Here is a 15062-nt window from a genome sequence, read left to right as displayed (position 1 = left end):
CCACACAGTCAAAGGCTGTGGCAAGGTCAATAAAGCAGAAATAGATGTTTTTCTGGAACTCTCTTGCTTTTTCGATGATCCAATGGATGTTGGCAATTTGATTTCTGGTTATTCTGCCTTTTCTAAAACCAGCTTGAACATCTGGAAGTTCACGGTTCATGTATTGCTGAAGTCTGGCTTGGAGAATTTTGAGCATTACTTTACTAGCATGTGAGTGCAGCTGTTTGGTAGTTTGAGCATTCTTTGGCATTGCCTTTCTTTGGGATTGGAATGAAAACTGACCTTTCCAGTCCTGTGGCCACTGCTGAGTTTTCCAAATTTGCTGGCGTATTGAGTGCAACACTTTCACAGCGTCATCTTTTAGGAGTGGAAATAGCTCAACTGGAATTCCATCACCTCCATTAGCTTTGTTCGTAGTGATGCTTCCTAAGGCCCACTTGACTTCACATTTCAGGATGTATGGCTCTAGGTGAGTGACCTACCATCGTGATTATCTAGGTCGTGAAGATCTTTTTTGTATAGTTCTTCTGTGTATTCCTGCCACCTCTTCTTAATATCTTCTGCTTCTGTTAGGTCCATACCATTTCTGTCCTTTATTGAGCCCATCTTTGCATGAAATGTTCCCTTGTTATCTCTACTTTCCTTGAAGAGGTCTCTAGTCTTTCCCATTCTATTGTTTTCCTCTAGTCACTAGGGAAATGCAAATGAAAACCACAGTGCAGCACTCCTTCATGCCTGCTAGGATGTCTGTAGAAAACAGCAACAACAATGGAAAATAACAAGTGTTGACAAGGTTGCAAGAAAATTTGAAAACCTACATTGCTGGTAGAAGTTTTAAATGGTTCATTCACTATGAAAAACATTTTGCCAGCTACTCAAAAAGTTAAACATAGAATTACCATATGACCCTGTAATTCCACCCCTAGTATATATTCCAAAGTATTGAAAACAAGTCCTCATAACAAGTATATGTACACACATTTTCATAGTAGCACTGTTCACAATAGCCAAAAGGTAGACATAGCTGAAACATTCATGGATGGATAGTTAAACAAATTGTGATGTATATGCACAATGAAATATTTTTCAGCCATAAAAGAGAATGTAGTACTGATATATGATATACTGATATGTCATATATATGTATATGTATGTATCATACATATATCAGAATGAAGTACTGATATATGCTCACCATGGGTGAGCTCTTAAAACATGCTAAATTAAAGAAGTCAGACACAGTAGTCACATATTCTGTGTTTCCATTTATATGAAATATCCATAATGCAGACAAAATACAGATTCATGTTGGAGGAGGGAATGGGAAGAAACGAGTTAATTAGTAAGGGAGTTTACTTTGAATGAATGATGGGGAAGTTTTTGGAACTAGGTAAGAGTGGCGGTTGAAGAACATTGTGAATACACTGAATGCCACTGAGCTGTTCATTTTTAAATGGTTAATTTTTTGTCATGAGAATTTCATTTCAATATTTTTTTTGAGTATAGTAGTACAGGAATATAAAAGGTATCAGAACACTCATCTGCTATTTTTCACACTGCAATTTATAATGTTAAGAGGAGGGTAGTAAAACAAAAGTTTTAAACTAGAGTTTCAAAAGATCAGAGCCATTTAAAAAGATTGAATTAGAAAGTTTAACAAATGATAAGGATAAATGATAAGAAAAAAATAAGAATAAAAGCAAAGAAATAAATTATCATTGACCTATTTCAACCAGAAGCTAGATTTTAGCATCAAGATGATATAAGCTCAGACTTACTGACTAGATACAAAATGATGGCTGATGAGCTTTTCCATGTAAGGTTCAGAATTATCACCTTAAAATCTCTTGATAAGAATAAAGCAAAATATTAGTTATTTCATTGAAGATATCAAACATAAGTTAGTAAAACTAAGAAATAATGGAGTTTATATATTTATAGAGGAAAGCACTCCTTTGTATGGATGTGGGAAAAGAAGGCAGATACACTTAAATATAGGATATTCTTTTGACTTAGAATTTCAGTGTATAGATATTCTCAGAGAATCCATTGGATAGAATAACACAAATCACCTATAAATTATAGAGAGAATTTTTGTGTATGTTGAAGTTTTACTAATGGTGACTGATTTTTCACTTTGTCTTTATTCTTTAGTAGCTCCTTTGTCGCTTTAATAAACAATATTCTCTTTTGTCTTTGAGAAGGTGAAGGACCTGTGCTGTGTCAGGCACACCAAAAAGTGCCCATTCTTGGCAGAATAAGAAAGTTAGCCCTGTTTTTTGATTGCAGATGATAAAAGCCATGAACAAGTCCAATGAGCATGTCCTGGCAGGAGGTGCCTGTTTCAATGAGAAGGCAGACTCCCATCTTGTGTGTGTACAGAATGATGATGGCAACTATCAGACCCAGGCTATCAGTATTCATAATCAGCCCAGAAAGGGTGAGTGTTTGAGCTGACTGAGGTCATGGGATGGAAGATGGTGCTGTAACTGGAGAGTGGATATCTCAATCCCGTAACACTCAGTGTCAGAACAGGTGAAAACGATTGATTATATTAACCTTTTGAAGCTTGTTCTGCAGGAATATGTTGACTGCCCAGACTTAGAGTTGCAAATAGAATCTCTGTTATTGAGGGGAGCATCTTGAAAACACTGCCTCAGGACACTGACCGGGCCAGCGTAGGTATTTGGTGCATTGGCCCCATAGTGAGAACATGTTTAGGTAGATTTAGCGCTTTTTGAATGATCATACCCAAAGAGTGTTAATTAACAGATTGAAAGGATTCTGAAGGAAGCCTTCCAGGTTCAGTGGTACTCAGAATGTGATCTCATCACTTAGGAGATTGTTAGAAATGATGATTGTATCCCAGATCTGCTAAATCAGAGTTTGCATTTTAACACAATTGCTATGTGATTCAGATACACATTAGAATTTAAGAAGTGTTGCTCAACATTAGAATTTAAGATGCGCTGCTCAACATGCCATTTTCTAAAATGTCTTACCAGTGTCTATGGTTTTTAAAATATTCACATAAATAAATAAAACTTTTGCTTATTATTTTAGACTGAGAAGCCCTGTATTAAATAAGTTTAAGCAGATTTCTTTACTGTAGGACTTTTCAGAGCCTTTAGCATGTTTTTTTTTTTTTAAAAGGAGGATAGTGCTTAGACCTTCCCAAATTTATTTGACCACAAATCTTTTTCCTCTCAGAATATCTCCTAAAACTAGCTTTCTTTAGTATGCTTCATTAAGCACTTCTCTAGTAGATATACTACTTCTGTCTTCAAGGTGCGTTTTTAAAATCAGTTGTTTAGTAAAGGCATAAAAGGTACTGAGCACATGTATATTCAAATATAATATCTAAAACAGGTAGGTGACAAGTCTACTATGCTCCCTATTAGTCAAATCATATCTATAATATTTTAATAAATTCTGGGTGTCATTAATGTAGTTGGCAATATCCACTGATAAAACTAGAAGGTCTTCAAAGGATGATTCAAGGCCAGTGAGAAGTTTGAAAACTAGGTCACAGGAAGATCTCTTGAATAAAATATAAATGTTTAACCTAGAAAAGTATAGATTGAAAGAGGGTGAAAAATAGGTATCTCTATTTTTAAGGTTCTCTATTATGTGGAAATAATATTCAGCTTACTCTCTATAGTTACAAAAGACCAAAACCAGCACCAGTGGGTGAAAGCTACAAGGATCTAGATTTGGGCTCTGTTTGAGAGCACACTCTGTAACACTGAGAGCTATCCAGAAATAGAAATGGTTGCCTTGTGCTATTGTGGGCTCCCTGTCACTAGGAGTCTTTGACAAAAGGCTGGATGACCTACCCATTAGAGATGCTGTAGGGCCAGTGGGTAGGGAGTTGGAATATCTTAGTCTAATGTAAGATGTAGAGAAACAAAACAGTGTAGTGCAGTTTTATAAAGCAAAATGTAATTAAATATCCTTTCTTTTATGAAGAGGTGTTCATCTTTTAAATACGTATTTGTTTTTTAAAAGCTCCACTTGGTAAGTAAAATAGTTGGCAACCATATCTCCATATTCAAAATATATTTGCTCTTAAAAAAAAGCAATGAATTAGATCTGGGGTCAGCAAACTTTTTCTGTGAATGGCTATATGATAAATATTTTAGGCTTTGCAAACCTGTGGTCTTTGTTGCCAACACTTTGGCATCATACTTCAAAAACTGCCATAGACAATATAGAAATGAATGAATATGGCTGTGTTCCAATAAAATTTTATTTACAAAACAAGCTGCAGACCAAACCTTAGTCTTGACTACTAAGATTTCCTTGCTTCTTGATTGAAGGGAGCTCAGAACAAAATGGAAGAGTGTTTCTTAAAACCTCACTCTCTAAGCTCTCATTAGTATTTGAGTTATTGGTTACTTGTATATGGTAGTGTATACAGTAAGTGTTTTTTATTTTCTGTATAATGGTTTGAGTTCCCAACTACCAAGTGTTTCATTATTATTTTCAGTCCTTCCATCTCAAAATCTTTCTTCACTAACCTATTTCTATTGCTATTTTAGTGACTGGTGCCAGTTTCTTTGTGTTCAGTGGCGCTCTGAAATCCTCTTCAGGATATCTTGCCAAGTCCAGCATTGTGGAAGGTAAAGAATGGGTTATTTACTGCATGTACATAGATCAGTCTTAATTATACAACTGAAAAACAAGGGACATTAAAGGAAAACTTGACACTTTTGCCATAGACTTCTGACTCCATAGAAGTTATTTATTCAATAGCATCTCACTGTACAGCTAATTAAGACTGTCATAAAGATGCTTAACTCTCCAAAGAAGGGAGTAAATGGTAGAGATGCCATGGGACACTGACATAAAGTTAAGAGAGATGGCTTTTCAGAGCTCTGGAATAAGGTATCCAAGGGGACGTAGTCTGAATTCAGATACATCACTGGGTGCAAATCTGTAAATAAGTAGATGAAGTTCAGCCCCACTTATAAATTTATTTTATTGAAGTATAGTTGATTTACAATGTTAATTTCTACTGTACAGCAATGTGATTCAGTTATATATGTATATATATATATACACATTATTTTTCATATTCTTTTCCATTATGGTTTACCACTGGATATTTTCTTCCTCAACTATTCTTCACTGTATTTTTTTTTTTTTATTATTATTTTTTCTTCTTCACTGTATTTTGATCTAGTTACTCTTGTTGCATAACAGATTAACCAGAATTTAATGGCTTAAAGCAACTATTTTATCACCCTCACTGATTGCGCTGGGTCTGCCCTTGACAGGGCAATGCAGGGATGGCTTGATCTTGCTCATTGATGTCTGGGGCCTCAGTTGGGATGACCTGAAGGTTGATGGTTACTTGATAGCCCGGAGCTGGAATTATCTGAAAGTTTGTTGACTCACATGTCTGGGGCCCATCTTTCGATGATTTAAAGACTAGGAAAGATGACTGGAGTCCATAACAATGGACTGTTTAGCATGCGGCCTTGGGCTATTTGGACTTCTTATGTGGTGGCTTAGAATTCCAACCACAAGTATTCCAGCACAAGGCCAAAGCTGCATTGGTTTTATGGCCAAGCCTTGAAAATCATACAGTCACATCCATCATCTTATGGTGGTGGAAGTGGTCATAAGTCTGCTGCAGGGAGAGGAGTTAGACTCCATTTCTTGATGGGGAAATGGAAAGGTAGTGTTGTAGAAAAGCATGTGAGATAGGAGATGCTATATTATCTTTGGAAAGTACAGTCTGCATACAGAATGACAGATTTTCATTTCCACTGTGGCTCACCCCGGTGCCCTAAGAGCAGTTCTTCCTGAGGGTAGATTCCTTTGTGTTAATTGAAATACATAGATAAACTTAACATATGTTAACAGAGATTGACTTTGACCTCCTTTATTGCCAAACCCAATAAAACAGCAAGTGAAGAGCAAAGTATGCTAATATTTCGCAACTTAATTTCACAACTCAAAGCAGAAATATTCTATTAAGAAATTAAGAAATCTAGGAGTTAGTCATTCTACTTCCTCATCAAGAAATCTAGGCATTAAATGACTGATTAATGCCTTTGTAATCAAATATTGACTACCTTTAAACTGTGTCTTTACAAGATGCTTAAAAAGCACCCCTTAAAAGTCAAAATGATAAACTGAACTGAAAGAAATCCTTACAAATGCACAGTAATGTATTTAAAAAGTTACATATATGTCTCTGGCTTGGGAATTTCTTAGGTCTCATATTTCGCCATGTGTGTCAGTAGAGCAGTTAGCTACCTATTTATGAAAATTTTACTGATGGTCTTTAGAAATTATTTCAGTTGACAAAATTATGTGTCAGAGAAGCAAGATAATTGCTCAGTATGTGACAGCTTATTCCCTCAATTTTAGTATTTTCCTTTAACTTAGGTGGTATCCCCCAAATAGTTATCATCTGTTGGCTCATGGTAGCCCATGTAAAACATACATGGTAGATTTGCCTTATTGCCAGTCAATAAATGGAATTACTCCCCAGGTTACTACTGTTGTTTATTCAGTGATTTGTTTAACAAGCACTGGCATTCACTATATGCAGTCATAGTAAGGTGAGTGATACAAACAAATGAATATGATTAGAGCATGATGCAACAGTGGAAACACGAACAAAATGCTCTGTGTGTCCAAAAGAGGGATGTGACCATTGTAAGTTTTCCCTTTAAGCAGTCTCAGGACAAACTTAGTTGTGCCTGAAGTGAAATCAATAGGCAGGTGTTTTAAGCAGAATCCATCTTGGCATTTGCTCCTCGTAACACTTTCAGTAAGTAAGAGGTTGAGTTCAAAGGACAAAACTTCTTTGTATCTGTCAGCTTTAGAGAACAGAAGTTTCATGTTTAATCCTGGAGGGATTTGCTAGATGCCAGGTACAGAGTTTCCTCTGGCCCTCTCCCTGGCTTTGCATTGTTTTCATCTGTATTGTCTTGGTGCTGATTCTCAGATGGAGTTATGGTCCAGATCACTGCAGAGAACATGGATGCCCTGAGGCAGGCACTGCGGGAGATGAAGGACTTCACCATCACCTGTGGCAAGGCAGAGGCCGAGGACCCCCAGGAGCAAATCCACATCCAGTGGGTGGATGACGACAAGGACTTCAACAAGGGGTAAATGCAGCAAACGCCCCCTCAGTGGCATTTCGTCGTGGGCTAGCCTCTGGATTTTATCTAGACTGGCATTTTATTACTTTCCTGAAACCCCTGCCTAAAAGGACTGCTTTGTATTATAACATGGATTTTTAAATTTCTGATTTCTTGGCTTAATTCCTGAAGGAGTTTCTATGCATATTTTTGAAGGGAAGGGGAAGGAAGGAGCTGATGAAACACAGCAGTCCCTCTAAAGTTATTGAGATAAGAGTAAAACCTAAGCCTTTTTGGTTTACAAAACACTTTTGCTAATATTGTTTCATTTTCTATAACAACTACAGATGAGTAAATAAACACCAAAAGGATAAATGACTCCACAAAGCTTGGAAGTGGCTGGGCTAGGACTTAAAGCCACCTCCTTGGGCTTCAAATTCTATGTTCATCTCTGGAATATGGCAACTATGTTTCTGATGGTTCAAGCCAAAACCTTGGAGTCATCTTCTACACTCTGCCTCACACCCTACAGCTTTCCAGCAGTAGAGCCTGTTAGCTTTCTTTTTAAACATGTCCAGAATTGTACTACTGCTCACTGCTTCTCCTGCCGTCATTCGGTCTGCATTATTGCAGCAGGCTCCTGATTGGTTTCCTTGTTTCTAGTCTCAGCCTCCTTCCTCCTCCTAGCCTAGTCAGTTTCCAGGACAGCAGCCAGAGCAATGTCACTGCTTGCTCAAAACTCACCACTGCCATCCAGGGTCATTCAGGGTAAAAGCCAAAGCCTGCTACAACTTACAAGCCTTACACAATCCCCTGCCCACTCTCTTACTTCTCAGAAACTATCTGGCTTCTCGTGTGAATATATCAGCTGTACTTCTGCCCTCAGACCTTTGTACCTTCACTTCTCAACAAAGGCTTCCCTGGCCAGCCTACTACATTGTAAGCCTCTCATACACATTTCTTCCCTCCTCCACCAAATACTTCATACTCCCCTTCCCCATATTATATTTAAGGGTACCTATAACTCACTAACATATAATATATTTTTACTTATTTATTTTATTATATTGGCTCTGGAATGTCAGATCCATGAGGGCAGGAATTTTTGCTGGTTTGTTTATTGCTGTGTCATCATCACCTAAAACACTGTATGGCACCTGTAGGTTCTTTAAAAAACTGATTAATTGAATAAGTATGTTGAACTTCATTGTATTAAGCTTTCTCCCATTCATCCTTCAGGCAGTAATTCTATATGTGGGCTTCGGAAAAGACAAAAATGAATTCATGGTCCTTGGTGACAGGTGACTCAGTCTAAGTTTTGAAGATAGTCATAATAAGAGCACCGAAGTATGGAAGATGCTCATAGAAAACTCTATAGAAGACAGTAAAGATAAAAGAGAAATGAGGAACTCAGTAGAGGCAGTAGGGCAGGATTCAGGAATGACTTCCTAGAGGAATGGCTGCCTCTTGAGCTGAGTCTGGTAAGATGGTAGATATTTGCTGCCCAGCTGTGGCAGAGTGGGCCTGCCAGTGTGACTGAATGGCAGGAGCAAAGGCAGACAGAAGGCGTTCGCAGCATGGCATACCAGATTTTTTTTAAAAGAATGTTTTAAAACTTTTGTTATTGAACAAACAGAAGCAATTTCTAAATCAATGAGTATGTTTGTCTACTTTATAACTTACATTTTATCTTCCCATACTTCCTGGAAAACTTAATTTCAAAATCAATTTGTGTTTAATTCTCTATTATAGTGGGTTGTTAGGTTGATGGTGTGAACCGATATGGGCAAGCATCTATATTATCACAACAAATCCCATGGTCATTAGGACAAAAAATTGGTAATCTGACAATCGGATGCCATATGGTATTGGTAGCTAACAAGTAGGTGGTCACTTCCTACAACAGTAGCAGCATTTTAGAAAAAAGAACAAGAACTCATCAGGGGAAGCTCTCGAACCCAGGAGTTTAGCGTATAGTGTGTAGACAGAATGTTTTCTAGCTTGTCCCACAATGTCAGGGTATCCTTTCTCAAGAGAGTTCTTATCAACTAAGGCTGCTCTAGTTTTTATACTGTCTGATGAGTTAGAAATTAAACTTAACAATGTTTAAATAATTTTAATTCAGTCAAATGTAGCATGTCCCTGATAGTCAACTTTAGGTTAAATTTGATCTTTTATACATAGAGATTCAAAAACATAAACAGGCTTGAAAGTGGTTAGGAAAAGTTCACAACAATTACTTTGACTCCTCATCAGAATGAGTGTGTACATCCACATATTTATACTTGCTATATTTTGGAGAGGACACAACCATAAAATGTGGCCTTTCAATTCAGGAACCTAGGAGTGCTATGCAGCACTGAAGGGAACTTGTTTCGAGAGATAATAGAGATGCACGTTCATCAGTTCATACCAGCACTGTCATAGTTAACATACTTGGTCAAATAACTCCTTTAGTCTGTAAACACTGAACTCCTATGTTGTGTGTCAGACTGTGAGTATAGCACATGGAAATGAGCATATCATGTACCTTCCCCTTCGGAAGTTTGTTTGTGAGGCGGATACACAGATGCATGGAGGGTATGACGTGACGGTGTGGTGGTGGAGCAGGGAGCAGGGCTGGGTGTGGGTCTGTGCAGCCACTGAAGGGAGGAACAGGAGGGAAAGAGAGCAGGCTTGGAAACAGTTTCTTTACGCTAAAGAACCAGCTTCTGCCATCAGGACTCCTTTTTCACACGTGTGTCCTCGCAATTATTTCAGTGCACAGGTGCCTCCCTGAGAGCGCTGTTCATGTACATTTTGGGGCAGGGGCTGCTGCTTTTGTGATGTTTTGCACAGGTGTTTCCAGCAAGGCACCCAGTATATGATAAGAGAGAAGCAGTTCTTCTAAGAGCTGCTTCCATCTCTTTCCTTTGTTTCTGTTTTAGTGTCCTAAGTCCCATAGATGGGAAGTCCATGGAGTCTATAACAAGTGTGAAGATATTCCATGGATCAGAGTATAAAGCGAATGGAAAGGTCATCAGATGGACCGAGGTAAGGAAATAGAAACTTGGCATCCTTGACCCCCTCCTTTGCAGACAACTTTTTACTTGGCCCAGAGACATTCTGGACTGATTCTGGAGGATAAGGGGGGAAAAAGTCTCTGTTACCTTCTATTCTCCAGTTCCCTCTGGTCTCTCTTAGCTCACTGGAAGGAAATGCACCAAGTGTAGCCTGCAGCAGTCTGACATCTCCGCCCCATGAACTAGCTTTTAGAAATTTGTTCACACTGGACCTCAAGAAGGGTGCATCTCTGAAGGGTACATACTGTCTTTGCTGCATTCTTCAGAAAGCTAGGCTGGTTATGTTGCACTCAGTTATAACTTAGATAACACTGTCTTTTAAAAATAGACTTATCTCACAAATAAGAAAACTAAAGCTCAGAAACTAACTTGTCCAGGATTACATGGCAAATAAGCACTGGTAAAGCCCTGATCAAACCCAGATGTGGCCGACTCCTAACCTGTTTTCTACTATATTGTTTCTTAGAGCTGTATTAGAGGCTTACCCGGGGGTGAGAGGAGCCAGGCAGGGACCCTATATATGTGTATGTGCGTGCGTGCATGCTAATTCGTTTCAATTGTGTCTGATTCTTTGCAACCCTCTGGACTGTAGCCCACTAGGCCCCTCTGTTCGTGAAATTCTCCAGAATCTCACGTGAGACTATCCAAGAGTACTGGAGTGGGTTGCCATGCCCTCCTCCAGGGTATCTTCCTGACCCAGGGATCGAACCTATGTCTCCTATGTCTTCTGCACTGGCAGACAGGTTCTTTGCCACTAGCGCCATCTGGGAAGCGCATCAAACAAATCAGAAAGTTTATTTCTTGATAATAAACAGGTAGGTTCTGGATCTCTTGATTTCTTTTGAAGCTTGTTTATACCTGTCTATAAAAATCAAGTATTAAATTATAAGATCTCTAGGATTTCTGGAAGCTTTAAAAGTCTTAATTTTTTTTAATTTAAGAAGTTCTGTGACTTCTGCCTTCTCCATTTTACACACAAGGTAACTGAGCCAAGGGAGGATAGGTGCCTAGTAACCCAAGTTTACTAGCTGGTTCCTGACAGCACAGAGGCTAGAAGTTCTTGAGCTGTTGTTCCAAGTGACCGCTTTCATACCAGACTTGGTAATTTTATATGCAGCTGAGTGGTTTTATCTGCTTGCTTTGTAATGATCATCTGTTTGACATATCTTGAGTAGTCGAGGGTCTGAAACATGTGAATGTCTTTACTGCTTACAGAGTAGTTTGACCTCTGCTCCCTCTTTTTTGCTCCCCGCTGATCCCCTGAGATAGGGAGATGAGGAATGAGAAATTACATGATGAGAAAACAGTCTCAGAGAGGCCAGGTGACTCTGTGACTTGTCTAATGCTGGTTGCTGGCAGAGCAGGGACCAGAGTCTCCTGACTCCCACTTGAGAGTTCCGTCTATCACTTCACACTGCCATTTTCACGAATGCCTCGGGCACCAGGCTTCAGAGCTACCCCTTTGCAGATTCTTAATATAAGCCACTGCTTGAGCCGTAAGCCAAGTGTTGGTATAGAGAAGCATTCTATATTTACACGTCTGTATCTTTTATGTTTTGCTTTCTAAAAAATTTTAAATGTATTTTTTATTTGAAGGATAATTGCTTTACAGAATTGTGTTGGTTTCTGCCAAACATCAACATGAATCAGCCTATGTTTTGCTTTTATATCATTTATATGATAACCAGAGAAGGTAGGTGCTTCCCGTTTTACAGAGGCAAATCGGCATTAAGAAGCCAGAGGACTTGCTCAGGACCCTCCTCTGTGTGATAGGACTCAGGTCTCACTTTCAGATCTGCTGTGCTTCCGCCTGCGCCCAGCGCGGTGCTCAGTTCACAGTGACACAGCTTTGGCCTCAGCAGTGGCAGAGCCATGTGGTAGGAAGAGCTCTGTCTGTGATGAGAGGCAAAAGACGCAGATTCTCACCTGGGCTCTGAGTGAGTCCCCTCTCTTCTATGAGTGAGCAGTAATATGCAGGTGTTGGGTGATGTGATCTATAAGAACCGTTCTCTTAGATTCTAAGATCACTTCCTTTAGAAAGTTGCAGTGTGTCCTTTTAGAAGTACGCATTGCAAACTGCAAGCCTTTTCCAGTTCTGAACAGAATGTACCATTATGACTGCGGCCATGGCTTTTAGGGAGATCAGTAAGTGGTAGTTACCATCCTGTGGACGCATACACTGTGAGAGGCAGAAGCTGTTACTTAGACATGAGATGTCAGTGCCCTGCTTTTCTTGGTGTTCTGTGTCTGGTCTTCCCGCACGTCTCAGGGAGTCAGGGTACTCATATCCATGAGCTGGTGCACTCACTTCCTCCCACATCTCCTGGACACAAGCTTAAAAGTCTCTTTTGTTTGGGGAACAGGTGTTTTTCCTAGAAAATGATGACCAGCACAATTGCCTGAGTGATCCTGCAGATCACAGCCGGCTAACAGAGCATGTTGCCAAGGCTTTTTGTCTTGCTCTGTGTCCCCACCTGAAGCTTCTGAAAGAAGATGGAATGACAAAACTGGGACTTCGTGTGACACTTGACTCAGATCAGGTAAGAATCTCAGCCTTTGAAGCAGGTCTCGGGCAGTATCTTTTTTCTGACACGAGTTTTCTTCCTGCAACCCAGAGAGTACAAGTCTCTGCACTTGGGCCTGACCGAATGTAGTCTCTGGCCTTCCCTCTGCTGGTAAGACAGCTGGATGTGCTGCTTGGTCAGCCTCTGAACTGTGTGAACTCTGGCTCCCTCACCTCAATGTCTTGCCTTGTCTTTCTTTTTAGTGTGGGGTAAGAAGTGTGAGGACCTGCCGCCCTGTGTGAGTGACATAGGGGCCACCCTGCCTCCTTTAGAGAGCAGGTTCCAGGCTGTCCCGTCCCCTGTTGTTTTCTTAGTCCAACCACAGCAGGCTTCTGCTGACTGGTCTCTGCAGTTCTACTTCTTGTGTTTTTCTTAGCGCCAACATTGCCGTGCTAGTTCGTGGATGTGACTTGAACCATTTCCGCGTTAGTGTCCCTGTCAGCGCGGTGTCTCGTGGCCGGGCTTTCCTCCCCGTCTTACTCATTAACCTTTTTGTGTGCTCTGAGTAGTCACAATCCAGTCTGAGTGCAACCTGCCCTCACTTCCTTGTCCCAGTGTCTCTTATATGGCCTAGCACTCTAATCTCTCTACGTTTCCTTTGGATTTTATTTTTTATTATTTTGGGGCAGCATGTGGGATCTTAATTCCCTGACCAGGGATCAACCTGGGGTTCTCTGCATTTGGAGTGCAGATTTGTAACCACTGGACAGCCAGGGAAGTCGCTCTTTTGGATTAGATCCCTGTGACACGTCCCAGTGCTCCTGCTTTGATGCCATTTGTGTCATTATCAGGGAAAATGTGAAAGGTCATATGTTTAGCTCCATTTCTTGACTAGTCATCAATCAACAGATAGTTATTTTCTACTTATGGTCTTGCCCAATGCTTTACTAAGCATGCCAGGGTAATACAAATGAGTATTACAACCCTTTTCTAAATGGTACTGATAATCTGACTAGAGAGAGAATTACTTCACATAAAATAAGAACAAGCATTTTTTTCTACTAAATATGTGGGGCTCTTGAGGGCAGGGGCCCTGTTTACATTCATGCTTGAATTCTTGTGTTTGTAGGTGTTTAAAAAATGGTATGTGGAGAAATGGATGGAAGGACGGTGTTCAGTTCCTGTTGAGTTAGGGAGTTTACCCAGTATATTTCTCATTTTAACTTCCACAACCAAAGGTTTATGTACTATTGCTGACATTCCACACCTCTCTGTGCCCCAACTTCCCTTCCTGGGAAACTGAGACCATAACAGGTTGTCTTGCCCAAGGTCTCACAGCTATGAGGTGGTAGGGGCAGGATGAATATATGGCAGGATGGTAAGTGACAGTTCTAAGGAAGAGAAGAAGTTTGTGTTTACTGCCAGTGTCTAGCCCCTAGCCAAAAAGGACATCTCCTTTCCTGCTCAGCCTCTTGGCCCTCCAGTCCTCTGGAGAGATCTTCTCTGTCCAGTAACCTGTCATCCCCTTCTTTCCATGGTGTAGGTTGGCTATCAAGCAGGGAGCAATGGCCAGCCCCTTCCCTCGCAGTACATGAACGATCTGGACAGCGCTCTGGTGCCGGTGATCCATGGAGGGGCCTGCCAGCTCAGTGAGGGCCCCATCGTCATGGAACTCATCTTTTATATTCTGGAAAACATCGCGTAGACAGAGAGGACTTCACTGTTTTCTGTTCAGACCTGTTGCAACAGCAGTCATACCCAAATCATTTGCACTTTAGAACTGGAAAATTAAGCTTTTGTTAACACTATTAATGGGGGGTGGGGTGGGAGTGGGGGTTTGGGGGACAGGGGTGGGAAGTGGTGGTGGAGGGACAGATGTTCCGTAATTCTAAGTCTTCTATGCATTGTCCACCAAGAGGATCTGGGCAGCTTCTGTTACTGCACAACAGTTATGCTATCCTTGCAGCTAATCCCCTTCTGTTACTGTTTAGACAAGAATTCTGCTCCTCTGTTTTAAGACTTACTTTTGGTCTTGTGCTCAGAAATGCTCAAATGGGTACAGCCATCACCAAGGGTGGGTGGGAGGGCAGAAGGGAAATAAAAAAAATGAAGCATCAGTCTTGAACTCTCTATACAGAATTGATGTAAAACGGACAGTTTCACACTGATCTTGTCCCAGATACATTACAGCAACCTCACAAAGTCACATTTAGCTATTTTTTCCCCTAGATTATTCATGAAGTGAATCAAAGAACCAAAGGATTATCTCTCTTTTATCCAAAGAAGGGCGACTTAGTATAAATGAGGTCACTTGAATAGTAAAGCCCAGTTCAGGTTCTTTCAAGACCTGCCAGACTGAATGACAGACACTGAACTGGACCTTTCTGTGAAAGCTG

General features: G+C 40.3%; 1 protein-coding gene across 3 annotated transcripts in view; it reads left to right on the top strand.

The window, feature by feature from the left end:
• Window positions 1–14834, top strand: part of ZFYVE9 (zinc finger FYVE-type containing 9) — a 176329-nt gene extending 161495 nt beyond the window's left edge. For all 3 annotated transcript variants that reach the window (XM_043878351.1, XM_043878349.1, XM_043878350.1), the window contains 6 exons: window positions 2290–2440; window positions 4542–4622; window positions 6965–7127; window positions 10028–10133; window positions 12526–12702; window positions 14210–14834. In XM_043878351.1, the coding sequence (XP_043734286.1) occupies window positions 2290–2440; window positions 4542–4622; window positions 6965–7127; window positions 10028–10133; window positions 12526–12702; window positions 14210–14371 (840 nt within the window). In that variant the 3' untranslated portion in view covers window positions 14372–14834. The remainder of the gene's footprint in view (window positions 1–2289; window positions 2441–4541; window positions 4623–6964; window positions 7128–10027; window positions 10134–12525; window positions 12703–14209) is intronic.
• The last annotated feature ends 228 nt before the right edge of the window (window positions 14835–15062 follow it).

This window comes from Cervus elaphus, chromosome 20 (assembly GCF_910594005.1).
Source record: "Cervus elaphus chromosome 20, mCerEla1.1, whole genome shotgun sequence".
NCBI lineage: Eukaryota > Metazoa > Chordata > Mammalia > Artiodactyla > Cervidae > Cervus > Cervus elaphus.
Note: the sequence above shows the minus strand (reverse complement) of the source record. Positions and strands in the feature narration are given on the sequence as shown.